Source organism: Anabrus simplex, chromosome 2, assembly GCF_040414725.1.
Source record: "Anabrus simplex isolate iqAnaSimp1 chromosome 2, ASM4041472v1, whole genome shotgun sequence".
Taxonomy (NCBI): Eukaryota; Metazoa; Arthropoda; class Insecta; order Orthoptera; family Tettigoniidae; genus Anabrus; species Anabrus simplex.
Window position 1 is genome coordinate 376,721,230 of NC_090266.1, and position 15,815 is coordinate 376,737,044.

The 15,815-nt window shown below is 37.8% G+C and overlaps 1 protein-coding gene across 1 annotated transcript in view; it reads left to right on the top strand.

Moving 5' to 3' along the window:
• Window positions 1–15,815, top strand: part of LOC136863554 (calcineurin-binding protein cabin-1) — a 609,489-nt gene that overhangs the window by 466,496 nt on the left and 127,178 nt on the right. Inside the window, exons 24-25 of the mRNA XM_068225987.1 lie at window positions 6,951–7,053; window positions 8,000–8,017. Coding sequence (XP_068082088.1) covers window positions 6,951–7,053; window positions 8,000–8,017 — 121 coding nt within the window. The remainder of the gene's footprint in view (window positions 1–6,950; window positions 7,054–7,999; window positions 8,018–15,815) is intronic.

Consider the following 15,815-nt stretch of genomic DNA (forward strand, 5'->3'; position numbering starts at 1 on the left):
TGCATTATAGTGTGTTTCACAGTTGAAAATAGAGTGAAATCTTAATTCTTTTGTATTCAGCGTTTTAAGGAAAGCCAAAATATCACGTTGTAGGCGGTACGCGGAAAAGCAGAATCCACAAAAACTTGTGAGGGTTGGCATTTCTGAAATCCAAGATGGCTGTTAATTCAAAATCACATAATTGGAAGTCCGATTTCTGTATTGCAAAGACTTTGAATTAACGAGGTTTTACTGTATCGCAAAACTAACATCAGATTTTGCCGGTGTGTCTGTTTGAAGTGTTTACATTGCACGAAAAGAATTATCCACCATCGGTCGTGTTACTGTCCAGTAAAAGGAGACCCCGTGTGAGAAGTGTTTTAGGCCCGTATTCACCAACGTCGGTAACTTTTGCTGTTATCTTAGATTTCCAAAACTCGGATATGTCATTATTTTGGATAACGCTCACTTCCGTGTTCACCACAGAATTTATTATCTCGGTTTACCAAAACTAAGTTTTCGTTTCAATCTCAGTTTGAACCACATTTTTTCATACTGACGTACAGAAAACAAATGAATACGTGCTGCCACCACTATCGAATTATAAACGACTTTTTGATTCCATTCGGGGTTTGCAAATAATTTACATAAATTATGTCCGCTATTGAGCAGAAACAGAGAAAGAAGCCTAATATGACTTTCCAAGAGAGTGAATTGTTATTGAACTTGATGGCAGATAGCATTAACAAAGGGAATAAAAAAAACAATTATAGCCTAGACATTGTACGTCACTCAAAAAATAAGTCTGTATTCCTTCATTCTTCATTAAAAGTCACCCAGTTGTGTACCGTACAAGATATTAGCTATAATCAAGAATTCATTTTAGGCCTATCTATGTGTTGGGAATTCCAGGTTATGTTTTAAGCTTTAGAAAACCTAAAATGTGTCAGAAAAGCAGTCGTCGTAGTCCTGGAAATATGTCACACGTGCTTTTATCCATCTAGGACGTTTATTAATTGCATAATCATGATCATATTACTCGTCGCTGTGATTTTATCTTTCAGTTAGATATTCCAGCCGCCTACGGGCGTTAGACGTGGAGTGTGACAAACTTGTAAGTAATTTAGGAGACAGTGAATCTTCCCATCTACAGGAAATCAAGCCTGTTGCAAGTTCAGATTAATGAAATACCTGTCACATAAGTAGACCTACTTGCTCATTTTCATGGAAAATATATTTCATAGCAGTGATATTTGCGTAAAGACCACGTGGACCTCGTGGAGTGATACTAAATATTTGTTTATGCCCAAGTTCTTCTTCCGATGAAAGGAATTTTAGTTCATTTAATTTTTTTCAAAATGAGCCTTTCTAAAATGAGGGTGCGGACATTATTCGACGGCGGGGATTATTCGGGTAAATACGGTATTTGGCTTTTGCCAGTTTAATGGGCGCTCTTTAAGCAGGACTCGCTTCGCATGGTGAAAGTACTGAAGTTGTTACCCTTACAGATGGCCTGCACTTACGAGAAGGTTAAATATCAAGCATTTTCCATTCTTCCATTTCGTTGAGGGTGTATCTGAACTTAATCTTAAGAGGTTCCTTAGACTGGAAATGAAACCACGTAATTTTGAGCCATTGAACCTTCTCCTCATCTACTGTTTACTTACGAATCACAAACTTTTTGAAAGCTTTCTGTTCCATTTTCTTCACACTAAAGGGCTTATTTTGTCTACATTCCTTAACTAAGGTCAGTTAATCTTCTACCATGAACAGTGATTTTTCCTTAAATGTTGAAGCTTCAATGGTTCTAAAATCTCTGTCACTAAGTAAATATGAATGGCTAGATTCTAGGAAATTACGATCAATAATTATAAATTGGGAATAATGAACTAATGTGGCCCACAAAGATTCAATATACTGATTCCTATTCTGGCCATAACAAGTGTCTGAATAGGCTATTAAATGATTTGCTGTTGTGCTGACATTCCTCAGGTAATACAGAATACATGAACTTACTTCTGTTGGACCCCTTTGTGCTGTATTTTCAACTCTACATGTACATGTACCCTTTATCATTCTCACAGTTTAGTATTCCTACATTACACGCCTAAAACTTCCTCTTGTACAGATAAACGCTCTTTCTTTCTTCAAATTTGTATCACTGTTTATATTCTCCTCATGGCCGATGTCCATCATGATACTACACAGATCATGTGACTCAGAGAAAGCGAGGGATTGGTCATAAGGACTTGGCCCACTATGGCACTACCTCCAGTAGCTAGTTCAGTTGGGTTGATATTTTGTGACCCTGTAGCACATAAATGGGAAGACGTAGAGATAGCCCATTTGAACAGAGAGTACCTGATTCAGAAATGAACCGCTAGATGGCATAAACTCAATTTCGACGGTTAGTGGATTTGGCCCACTATGGTTCTCAGTGCTTCAATTTACGTAGCCGGTCACCCGCACACCAATACGAAACATCCTTCTTTTCTTTCACAGCTTCTCTCACCTTCTCATTTCACCACGATGTCTCCTTTTCTTGCATTCCGATAGATGTTCTACCACAGGCACACACTGCCCCCACTTACAAATGCCCTTTTAAAGTTGGACCATTCATTTTTTAAATTTCCTACTTGTTTCAGTTTCTCCAGAAATTCTTAAACACTTTTAGTTTACTCTCTCTTGTCTCCTTTAAATTTGCATTATTTGCATATAAAGGGCAGAATTCATGTAAAAATTTGTATACCGGGTATATGAGCATTAGAGGGTTGGTCTTGCTGATAAATAATTTGAAAGAAATCATTTGTTATCTCGCTCCGTTGTTTATTTTATCAGCTGCTTAATTTAGCCAGTCAGATCACTTCGCGGGCACATTGGAATGGGCTTTGCGCGGTGGTGTTGCTAAATCTGCACGTGACTTAAGAACGGCTTGTGAGCTATGCCAGGAAATCAGCATCAAACACAAACACACTGTTGGTTTCAGCCAGTGTCGCTGTAGTGCAATTGCTTTGGCGCGATCCTGTCAGCTCGGAGGTCTGTATTCAAACCCATTCCCTGGTGAAGTTTCATTCTTTTACTGGTGCTCTCATGTGTTTTGAGAGAATCTGAGGATGTTCTTGTTGAACAAAACATATCATTCTTTGTATAATATTGTGTATTTTTTACAGGTATGTTTATAGTATTATAATGTATATTGAAATTGTTGTGTGTTTGACAGACTGGAAACATTTTGTCTCATTTGACTAAGTTGACAGTGGAAAGTATGGCTTCCTTCTTAACAAATTATGATGATGCATTGTGTAATTAAAAGTCCATTAACTCTTTTCGGTCTAACTGCGGCCAAAATTACGTTCACCCGTGCTGCAACCATAGCCCATAGTAAGGTTTGACAATTCACTAAAAATCGAGAACGAGCTATGCACGGATTCTGGCAGCTATATCGTGTTTCGTCCTGTATTAGTTACGAGAGTATTTAAGCAGACGGCAATGTTATCCGTCTAATTCAGAGAATTCTTCGATATTTTCGACAAGTATGCATTAGTAGATGTCACTCACTGTGTTCCAAGACATGGCTTCTCACGGCAAACAAGTGCTTGATGAAAGTGATATTTTCGATATGTGATGATAGTGGCTTGGAGGGTAATGTTAGCAAAGATACTCAGAGTGAAGATGATATTAATGTTTGTACAGTAATTATAATTTTATACACAAATGGGCCAGGAAAGAGACATATTATTGCCCTGTGTGTGATGTAGGATTTCACATGCCAGATTGTTTTGAAATTCACCACACGGAGGCAAATTATGTTTAGAAGACCGTATTTTCTCTTGAACAGAAATCGTTTGTGGTAAATGGAACAATAATATTATGTTTGAGTTCAACTTTTGTCAAAATTTATCAATATAAATAAAATGTCATAAAGAGTTCCATTTTTGTAATTACTGTTATTTTTATTGAACTATTATTACTTTTATATCATTTTCATTATTGTTGTTTTGTAATTTCAATGCACATTTTACATTATTAAAATAGGGTAAGTATAACAGTATTTCGGAAAACTGTACTTACTTAGTACTCCATCAGACTTTTTTTTTTTCATTCACAAAATATGGTATAATATATTAAAAAATTTAAAATCTCAAGTGATAGCTGACGTGAAATAAACATTATTTTTCAAAACTAGATGCTCAAACAAGCACAAAGAAAAGAATCGTGGAAGTATCTGCTATAGGCACAGAAATATAATTTCTTAAATATTCTTCAAAATGCCCAGCCCAGAACATTTGTTAGGGATATTCAGGCCCAGACCAGAATGAGTTAATAATATAGCATGACTGTTTTAAAAATCATCTTGTTATAAGTCTGGATGCTAAGTTCACACTGTTCTAGTAGTAACTTATAAGATTGTTGATGAAGTCATCTTGTTACATTCTTGATAACATATTAAAAGGAAAGGTTTATTATGTCTTAATCATAAAATGGACAGTATATGTTAAGTTTATTATGGGAATTCTTCTTAGTTCAACTGTGGCGGACCCTCATGTTCACAGGAGGGAGCATATATGTTGAGGTGTCGGAACAGAAAAATAACTCTTTAAGATTGACTAGCAGTTCTTATGTTTATAGGAGTCTAAAAAAGAAAACTTCATAAGTACACGAGAAAAGAGAGGATGAACTATCAGAAAAATGTCGAAGCAAGGTACTAACGCCCTGTCCTTCGGTCCATCTGAGTGGACTCCGACCTATATGCACTATCACATAGTGATGATGTTAGTCTGATGACTTACGGACAATGAAAGTAGACTATTATTATTGAGGGGAGTTGGTTGATGAGGGGAAGGGGGGGGGGGAATGGGAGTAGATAGGCGTGAAGTTGAGACTGTAGCTTAACTTTGATATGCAATGGATGTTTTATTTGTTCTAGAATTTGATGTAATGTTGATTAATTCAATGTGAAGGGCATTGACCATTTCTGAAATTTCATTAAGATTAAAGTTGTACTTGAACCTTTGATCAAACTGTATATGAATATATTCATATATAATAAGCAAGATGCTCTTGTTAGGTGTATGTAAAATTTTTATATCCTGATCTATAGACTTGAAACAATGACTAAAATCATTCATATGCTCACTCTTAGCATTGAATCTGTTGTGTAACCTGGCGTTTACATATTCTTTGTAATGCATTAAGAAAACTCCTTCCTATTTGACCAATATAACTAGTGTTACGTTCAGCACATTTCAGTGTGTAAACGCCAGATTTTGAATATTCATTGATACGGTTAAACATGTGTTATAAAAATGATTGGCTTTGGTATTGGTGGTTCTAAACGTGATATTAAGATCTTTTCTTCTAAATCTGTTTATGATCTGATATAGGTTAGTATTTATTTATTCACGAAGCACAAGATACAGCTACACTGAGCAAATTTCACTTGCACTGTCAACCGACTATTTAACAAACGTAAACTTTCATAATAAAATATAACAAACATAACAATATATAACAAGATCAGGTACACATCCTACTAATAACTATCCAAATCGAAAACCATGAGAATGTCCATGTTCATAGCCAAGTCATCGTGGGTCAAGATGGCGGTATAATCCCTTCACATCAACTTATCTTTAAGATACTATTTACACACCTCTCGAATACACTTTTATTTGATGCTATATCAAGCTCTTGTCTCCTATTAATAGTGTCAAAGAGTGTTGGGGGGCGGATTAGGAAAGATCGTTGAAGTATTGAGTGCCCGAGTGTGGGGAATGTGGAGAAGGTCTTTGGTTCTGGTGGAGCGGGAAGGAACGCGGAGAGAGAAGAGAGAAACAAGATGTTCCGTGCGGTAATGTCCATTTAAGATCTCGTGGAGGAAACTCAGGTCAGCTACCTGTCGCCTGATGTGCAGCGGTGACACATTAATTGCCATTAATACCTGCTGCGTAGACAGATTTCTGAGCTTGGGGTTTCTGTTCCTTACAATTGCAGCAAAGAAGGACAATGCTCTGTCTAACTGCTTAGTATTGGAGGGGGCGGCTGTTGTCCAAATCGGAGAGCAGTAGTTTAAGAGAGGTTGAACGATCGTGAGGAAGAAGTGACGAAGAGCAATGGTGTCAGAAATTTCTGTGAAGCAATAGAGAATGCCTAGTAATTTCATAGCCTTGGTTGTATATGTTTCTATATGGGTCTTAAATTGTAATTTTGTATCGAATATTACACCTAAGTCACGCTGTTGCATAACCACGGTGATGGGCTTGTCGAGTAGGTAATATGATGTCGGTAGAGGAGATTTATGCAGTGTCATGGTCATGTGGCTGCATTTTTGTGGATTGGGGATAAGTTTCCAAGTACGGCACCAGTTCCAGAGGGCATTAAGTGAGGACTGTAGCAGAGTTGCATCTGCTGGATTCCTGATCTCCCTAAATATCTTGCAGTCATCAGCAAAGAGTAGGGTATTCGCTGTTTCGTTGAGTTCGGACGGCAGATCGTCCATAAACAAAGAAAACTGCAAGGGGCCAAGAGTACTGCCTTGTGGGACACCGGAGGTGACTGGTAACCATGAGGATGAAGTGCCTGATATTACCACTCTCTGCCAACGGTTATGTAGGAAGCCAGCAAGAAGGGTCAGAAGACTGCCATGTATTGTTAAAGGAAAAGTGGTGAAATCTTTCTTTTTTTTGGGGGGGGGGGGATTTTTTTTGCATAGTGGTAAGCACCTTGTTTTTTATTCTGTAGATAATGTTATTGTTAAAATCTCGTGTGTCCAGTTGGTGTTCTTGAGTTTCATTTGTTGGGTATTTAAAAAAATATGATCATGGAAGATTCAGTCAATAATAATCATCATAATCTGTAGTTACTTTTAGAAATGGAATGAATAAAATTGTTTACTTAGCTATATTTATATAGCTCCTAATTTTTGGTCCACTTGGGATGTAATATTTCTGTACTAATTTTGTTCATTACAGGCGAGGTGAAAGTGATGAAGAGAAGTTGAAGCGTCCAGCCAGTGTAACCTTGGAGGATGAAGAATTGTATCATGCCAAGAAAGTTTGCTTTGATCAAACATGGGTAAGAATGTACTGTTCCTTTCGTCTGTATTTTTCATGTCCACTTCTGCATTTATCTTAAACTCTTATTTACTGGTAGTTGATTTATGGATTTCTTTAATGTGGTAAAATAATCATATAATTATGGCTGGCTCTATAGTATAGTCCCTTCCATTTTGTCCACCAGGTGAACATTTTTTACCATAGATTCCCAATATCCATCCATTAATCAACTTATTGCCAGGCTGAGTGGCTCAGATGGTTGAGGCGCTGGCCTTCTGACCCCAACTTGGCAGGTTCGATCCTGGCTTATTCCGGTGGTATATGAAGGTGCTCAAATACGTCAGTCTCGTGTCTGTAGATTTACTGGCACGTAAAAGAACTCCCCCGGGACAAAATTCTGACACCTCGGCTTCTCCGAAAACCATAAAAAGTAGTTAGTGGGACGTAAAGCAAATAACATTAATTATTAATCAACTTATTTGTGGATTACACATCATCAAGAAAATGGTGCAGGTTTTGTTTTTTAAGTTACTATTTTATTTATATCATTCATTCATTCAGTCTTTCTCTGTCGAGAATGAAAGACTTTCACTCTCATGAAAGAACTGAACATATTTTACCTCGCACTCTTTTGCTCCAATTTACCTCCATTTTCCAAGTGGAGATTGTGGAAGTATTGAAACAGGAAAGTGTATCACTCTTACTGAAACATTCCAAGGCATCAGAAACCTGTATCAAGTTAATATGTTGCAAACTTCTAGTGGACTGTACAGGTTATATGTATTTTTTTTCCTTTAATTAACAGTGAAGTGAATTTTATTTTTGTTCTGTATTGACAATTGTGTTATATAAATTAAAAAACTAGAATAATTGTTCCACGTAGTCGATACATAGTCAATGTATTGACTAGGTGGAACAATTATACTAGTTCCTTAATTTTTATATCAGTTAACCGTGCATTGCAGGTCTTCTATGGAAATGGGTAAACAAAGTTATGCTGTACAGGCTTGGATATTAGCTTCACAAATGCTTTGGGTCACATAGGTGTCAGCTTGCATTCGGGAGATAGTGAGTTCAAACCCCAGTATCGTCAGCCCTGAGGATGGTTTTCCGTGGTTTCACATTTTCACACCAGGCAAGTGCTGGAGCTGTACCTTAAATTAAGTCCACGACTGCTCTTCTTTCCCACTCCTAGCCCTTTCCTATTCCATCGTTGCATGTTACTGTTTTTTAAATAAACTGTAGACGTACTCATTTAAAAAATTCACCCCCTTTTTCAATCCTGTTAACCCCCCCCCCCCCCCCAAGTGGATTATAAAATTTAAAAAATTATGTTTATTTTTAAAGGAGATTCCGAATAACAATTTTCATGCCCATAACATCTTCAGTTTTTGAGATATAAGTATCCTCATAAAAGTTATTCAACCCCTTTTTTTACCTTCTTTTCCACCCCCCTTAAGGGGATTTTTTTGAAAATAAAAAATATGTAGTTCTTTATTTTTAAAGGAGATTCCAAATACAGTAGAAGTCTGTTATAGCGATAATTCATAACGGCGAAAAATTTACTCGTCCTAGCAGATTGTCGTTATATCCCAATTTTTGTAAAAGTTGGGGAAAAACCCATACACATTAATAAAATATGTATGGAACAGCAATCGGTTTGTTCAAAACTTACGTTTTTGCAGACTTCCATACTACAGCTTACTCATAAGTTATATTTCTAATTCAGAGACGTGAACGTTTATGTTCAATTTCATTTGGAATAATTTGATTAGTATCACTCCAGTGGCTTCTGTGGCAAACGTTTCAGTTTTCTTATTCAAAGGGTCACCTAACCTAACTTAACCTCATATGTTTCATGAAAACTTGTTTCAAGCACCGGTAGAGTAATAACCTTTTCGCTATAAATTATTCGGGAATAGCCTTTCCAAAATTTAACCAGGTGCGAGAATATACAGTGAAACCTCTTAGTGCATTCCTCATTAAGACGAATTCTCGCTTAGCACGTCATAAATTTGAAGTCCCGATTCACATCGTATTAAATCTATTTAAACATACCTCAGTTATTGCCTCACAAATTTTCATTCTTACCGCTCAGTACGAGCACATTTTTTTCCGGCCCTGAAATTGTTCTGTCAAACCTTGCGATAGGAACATGATTTCCAACACAGATTAGAGTCCATGCCACAGGAGCCAGGTCGGGGAAAGTTGTCCTAAAACGGGCAATGGCCTTCAATTCCGGAAATTTAGAGGGTAAATTATAGTTCCGGGAAGCAAGCCATTAGCCTCAGGAAAGTTCAGTTTTGCTTTCCAGTTTTCATTGATATTGCTGAATAACCCAGTAAGCCTGTTTGTGTTTGTATTTCGCATTCCATTCTGAAGTTAGAAATTTATTCTGTGTTGAGTGACACAGTGAAGGGTAGCGAATATTTGTCGCTTGATAGACTATGAAAGGATTGGGAACATAATCGTATGAAGTTGATTGGTGTGGTGTATATTTCTTGTGGAAGCCCCGTTATAGATACTGAAAAAGTCGTGAAATTGCTTACTTAATGAAGACAAAATGCAGGAAGTGGACAGGTATCCGTATCCTTCAACTGTGGTGCTTATGTTGAAACTCACACCTTTGAGTTTCGACCAGAGTTGATCGAAGTGTTGGGCATTCAAGATGACGGTCAAAGTCATTTCTCTCGCACATGGCCGAGTTTAACCTCCAAATTCTTACTTATTATTATGAGTATTACTAATCGACTCCGATATCTCATAATAAAGCATCAGTGATAGGGTTCTCGCTGTAACCGAAGAATAACACACAGTTTAACATGGGAATTTTCAAGGGACAGAAAAAAAAGCTGACATTATAACAAAGTTCTCGCTATAGCGGACTTCTACTGCACCAAATGTTACATCTGTAAACTGTTGAGTTTTTGAGATATGGTTGTACTTATTTAATCAATTCATCCCCCCCCCACTTCCACACCACCCCTTCATCCCGTTAGCAGCAGAATATTCAAAAATCTTCCCTTGGTGAACACCTACTCTGTAATATAAATGTATCCCCAACATTTAATTTCTTTATGTCCAGTAGTTTTGGCTCAGCGGTGATGAATCAGTCAATCAGGACATGTTATTTTACATATATAGATAGCCCGATTCCTGTTCCACAAGTAATGCTGCTCTTCTCATTATAGTGTCTCATGCTCTTGTTGATAATGATGGTGTAATAGTTGCTCTTGTTGCATGAAGGTTAGCCCTATTTGCTGGCAAGGTTGCACAAATACAATCGCATAAATTGCCCCATAAAGAGGTGTATGATGTTAAATCGAGCAATCTTGGAGGCATAACCTGGTAAATCAAATTAACAACTGACACTATATATGACAGTTTTGGACATTTGCACAATTCACTTGTTCAACAATCCACTTACAGAAAGCTTCATGAAGGGCTTTGTCATCCGTTTGTAGACGCTAAGTTGTGTGTAGTTTGAACAGATGCCAGTTCTGATTATATATAATAGCAATCAGCACGATATATTCGGAATGCATGACACAGATCTGGTATGGAAATTCTAAGTTCCCATGGAGGGAATTAGATTCTTTTCCACCAATAGAGCATAATAGAGCAAACGCCGGAAAAGCCATCCATCTAATTTTGATCTGATTTTGATATGCTCTATTGGTGGAAAAGAATCTAATTCCCTCCATGGGAACTTAGAATTTCCATTTGGAATTGCTAGGCGGGCATTGTTTCCATTGTGGAGTTTTATCTCCCGTATGCAGTTATCAGACTGTGCTTCATAAATAAGCTTCTGATAAGTTCATCTGCATACACCCCAGCGTCAGTGGGTAGGGTCTGACACATCCCACTCTGAAGAGTCTAGTGTCAGACCTAAGACGAAACGCTGGTTAATAGAGCAAACGCCGGAAAAGCCATCCATCTAATTTTTGATCTGATTTTACAGATCTGGTACTCGCATGAGGTTCTGTGGCAGCAAGGGGTTGCCTAGCCAAACCAGTAAAGGCATGCATTGTTCACGTTGGAGGACATGGGTATGTTTCTCTGTCAGGAAGTTCACAATTTAGGAACTTCTAAGAGCTACATGCCACAGGCTACACCAATAAGAGAACAGTTATGGATTCTTCGTTGGCAAGAAGAATGAAAATGGCAAGATTATCTTCAAACATTTTATGTTTCGTGGAAAGAAAAATATGGAAATTGAGGTATGTGAGACTGGACAATCAGTGAAAATGATTAAGGTTTGATCCTGGATGGACTACGAAGGCAAGATAAGGAAAGTTAGATGTCATTCATATATAATTCTCTCTCCTTGCAATGGAATTTTCTCACAGTGAGATTGAAGTTATCTGGAATTTAGGAGAATGGGATGGAAGTTTCACGTTTCATTGGGAGGAATGAGATGATTGATGCAGGAGAGTGAGAACTGCAAGTACAGTGAGGGTTACGCGTGGAGATTGTGTAGTGTGTTACTATTGAGGACATACCTCAGGAGGGAGAAGAGGTCCATCAATCGTGGGGTGAAGCTTACCTGAAGGGCAGTAGCTTTGGAAAGACCTGATAGACTAGTTGCTGAATGTGGGAGAAACCAATTTTGGACAGTTGGAACTGTGTTTGAGCTTACAAACTTCCAGTCTGTGTGCTGGGAAAGTATATGGTTGACTCAGTGACTTTGAATACCAGGTGCTCAGAAGAAATGAGATACAGTATAATGATAAATGGGAAAATTTCATATTGTCTGCTGTCTTTACATTTTATTGATATGTTCCTTCTTTCTTACTCTGTACAGACCAATCTCCTTGTATCCTTTTTCATCGATGTTCATCCTGCGATTCTGCCATTCAAGCAGCCCCATGTTTTTTCCCCGAGTTCTCTTGCTACTTTGATTTGTTCTTGTTCTCTATTGACTCACATTGATTTTTGATACAAAAATCTTTTGTTGCTGGTAACCATCTTCTTGTGATATTATTATCAAAGAATTGTTGAGCAATCTCTACATTATAACTAGCACCTTATTGCTTCTTCACACTGTGTCATGCCATATATTTTGTGTCTAACTATCAGCAGTAGAAATCATACATTAACTCTTATAGTGCCAGGCGGCCGATCTATCAGCCATGCAAGCTGCTGCTAAGAATGCCAGGGGCCGATCTGTCGGCCACGTTTTTCCTTCGCCTGGATCTACAATTCCTGCTACACGCTGGCAGCATAAGTAATACTGCTGCAAAGATTGAAGCTTTTACTCTCTGGAAATATCATTAATATGCAATATCAATGAAGTCAAATTAAAGCTTTCTTTCAATGCTTTGTAAGTTTCGCACGTGGTAGCCATGCACTCTGCTGGTTCATGTCACTTGTTACCTTGCTTGTACATACGTTCGCTTATTTACCTTCAATGTCCGGGCCTTTGGTCACAGGGGTCCTGGGTTCGATTCCCGGCAGGGTCGGGAATTTTAACCATCATTGGTTAATTTCCCTGACACAGGGGCTGGGTGTATGTGTTGTCTTCATAATCATCATTTCATCCTCATCATGACACGCAGTTCGCCTATGGGAGTCAAATCAAAAGACCTGCACCTGGCGAGCCAAACCTGTCCTGGGATCTCCCGGCACTAAAAGCCATGCGCCATTTCTTTCATTTACCTCCAATATTGTAGAGATGGATAAGTATATCCTCCAGAATGGACATCGTCATATTCCTTCTAGTATTCTTAATACAGTGAAACCTCGTTAGTACGTTTCTGCAGGGGACGACGAAAAAGATCGTGATAAGCGGGAAAAAGTACTATCAAATATCCCATTAAAAAGTATCCAACAGGAAGATAGTATCACTTTACACATTAGTACATTTTACATTGTGTGTGCAGTGTTTCAGGAGATAAAGGAAAGCATTGAAAAGAGTGAAAAAGTCGAGAGAACAAATATCAATAATTCTCTACTGGAGCCTGTAAAAGTAACAAGAGACTATTAAAAGATGTGAAAAACACGGAAGAACAGATATGACATTCTTTTGCCCTTGGGCTCATAGAAGTAGTTACAGTTCCTACATATTATAGCAGATCACTTTCTTCCTAAAACAATTGTATAATGAATTGTTAGTTGTATCCTTAGGTTTGTGACCATTGGTTAATTAAACACTGTTTTCTGATCACTTTGTTCGAGCATGAATTTCTCGTTAGGTTTTACTCGCCATACGTGATTAAGCACCTTCGGCCGCCATCTTGAACACGAAACTTAGGCAGTACTTGGTATTGGTTCGGACAGACTCGCCGGTGAATAATAAAAACATGTCAACTGTCAAACTAGCAGTTTGTTTCTTTTTGGTTTTTTATGGTACACCATTTTTCCATTGCCTGCATCTTTAGATAACGTTTTAATGGGATAGGCCTGCAGTATATGAAAGCCTTATTACTTAACGGCACCCACAAATTACCTGTTGAAGATCCGTTATTGCTGCACTATAGACTTATTTTAACTTCAGTCGTACCACACTAATTTAAATCATCTTATCACAAGAACAGTATTTCATACCATTTGTAACATATGGACTAGAAATGCTGGTAACTAATAAGAGACAAGATAGTAAGATCCAGGCAATAAAAATGAAATTTTTTAGAATATCGGTTAAAAAGACAAGTAGAGATAGAATTCAAATTATTAAAATCAGAGAAGAGCTAAATGTAGAACCGTTAGTACAGAAGATACAGAAAGAAAGACTGAGATGGTTCGGACATGTAAAAAGAATGGGAAAGGACCGGGCAGCAAGAAGGGAATTGGAAAGAGAAGTTAGGGGAAATTGACCAGTTGGAAGACCGAGAAGGTGGATGAATCAGATTTGGAAGGACATTAGAGAAGCTGGATTGGATGTGGTAGAAGTAATGGAGCAGGAAAAATGGAAGGACAGAAAGGAGTGGAGGAGGCTTGTTACCACACCCGGGGGAATGGAGTGGGACATTGATGATGATGATGATGATGATGATAAGAACAGTTATTGGCATTATCTGAATAAATGTAAACATAGTACAGTACATAATAATGACTATATACAGAACAAATGGCTTTTGTCACTGTCCACATTATACTGACATTTAAAAAATAAACGTAGGCCTAGAGATCACTAAGTTCACTGTACAGGCGTTTAAAAAGTTTTTTTGCACTATAGACTTATTTTAACTTCAGTCGTACTGCACCGATTTAAATCACCTGACCACAAGAACCGTTATTGGCAATACCTTAATAAATATAAACATAGTACAGTACATAATAATAATGACTGTATACAGAACACACAGCTTTTGTCACTGTCCACATTATACTGACATTTTAAAAAAAAAATCAACGTAGGCCTATAGACCACGAAGTTCACTGTATAGGCGTTTAAAAGGAACTTGCCTGAAATTGAATTTGGCGAAGAAGGCAGCTAAGGATAGGATGAAATCATGAATTTTAGTGAAGAATGTAAGGGTATGTACAGGACAGGACTTTTAAGGCTCCATGAAGGTTCTGTGACCGGGCGAGTTGGCCGTGCGTGTAGAGGCGTGCGGCTGTGAGCTTGCATCCGGGAGATAGTAGGTTCGAATCCCACTATCGGCAGCCCTGAAGATGGTTTTCCGTGGTTTCCCATTTTCACACCAGGCAAATGCTGGGGCTGTACCTTAATTAAGGCCACGGCCGCTTCCTTCCAACTCCTAGGCCTATCCTATCCCATCGTCGCCATAAGACCTATCTGTGTCGGTGCGACGTAAAGCCCGTAGCAAAAAAAAACAAAACAAAGGTTCTGTGAAGGATATTCCAGGTATCATTAATGAACATTACAGAATGTACAAGTATTTTTAATTAGCAGTATATAAAGATTGTCATATACAAGGGTAATGTCCAAGTAAAAGAGGTGACTAACATTAGTAAAGTACCTAAATATATATGTATGAAAACAAAAAATATTTGCAAAGATACAAAAGTTGAAAGATACTGAACATCTGGAATTAATAAGATTTTTGGGATATACCAAAGGTAGTGGGTTGGGATATAGTACCATATCTGAAGTACTTATTAGATTACTGTTTGCAAGAAGGAGCTGAACCAAATGAGTGTGGAGTTGCTGTAGTAGCCCCAGTGTTCAAAGAAAGGGTGATATACATAGAGTGCATAATTACAGGCCAGTCAGCATGATGTGTGTTGCATATAAGCTCTCGGAAAGCATTCTTTCATATATATTAGACAAGTTTGAGAAATTACTAGCTGATTTGATGGAAGGAATTTTGGGTTTTGTAAAGGTTATTCCTGTGAGGCTCAACTTGTAGAATTCCATCAAGATATAGCTGATACTTCATATTCAGGAGGTCAAATGGACTGCATTCTATTGACATATCCAAGGTTTTTAATAGGGTAGAACATGGGAGACTACAGATGTAAATGAGGGCTTTTGGATTAGACAAAAGAGTGACTGAATGGGTGGGTAAATTTCCAGAAAACAGAACCCAGGGAATTAGAATTGGCTAAGCATTAGCTGATCCTGCAATCAATCGATCAATCAATTAATACTGATCTGAATTTAGGACAGTCACCCAGGTGGCAGATTTCCTATCTGGTGTTTTCCTAGCCTTTTCTTAAATAATTTCAAAGAAATTGGATATTTAATGAATATCTCCCTTGGTAAGTTGTTCCAATCCCTAACTCCCCTTCCTATAGCCCCAATTTGTCTTCTTGAGTTCCAACTTTATCTTCATATTGTGATCTTTCCTACTTTTAAAGACACCACTCAACTTA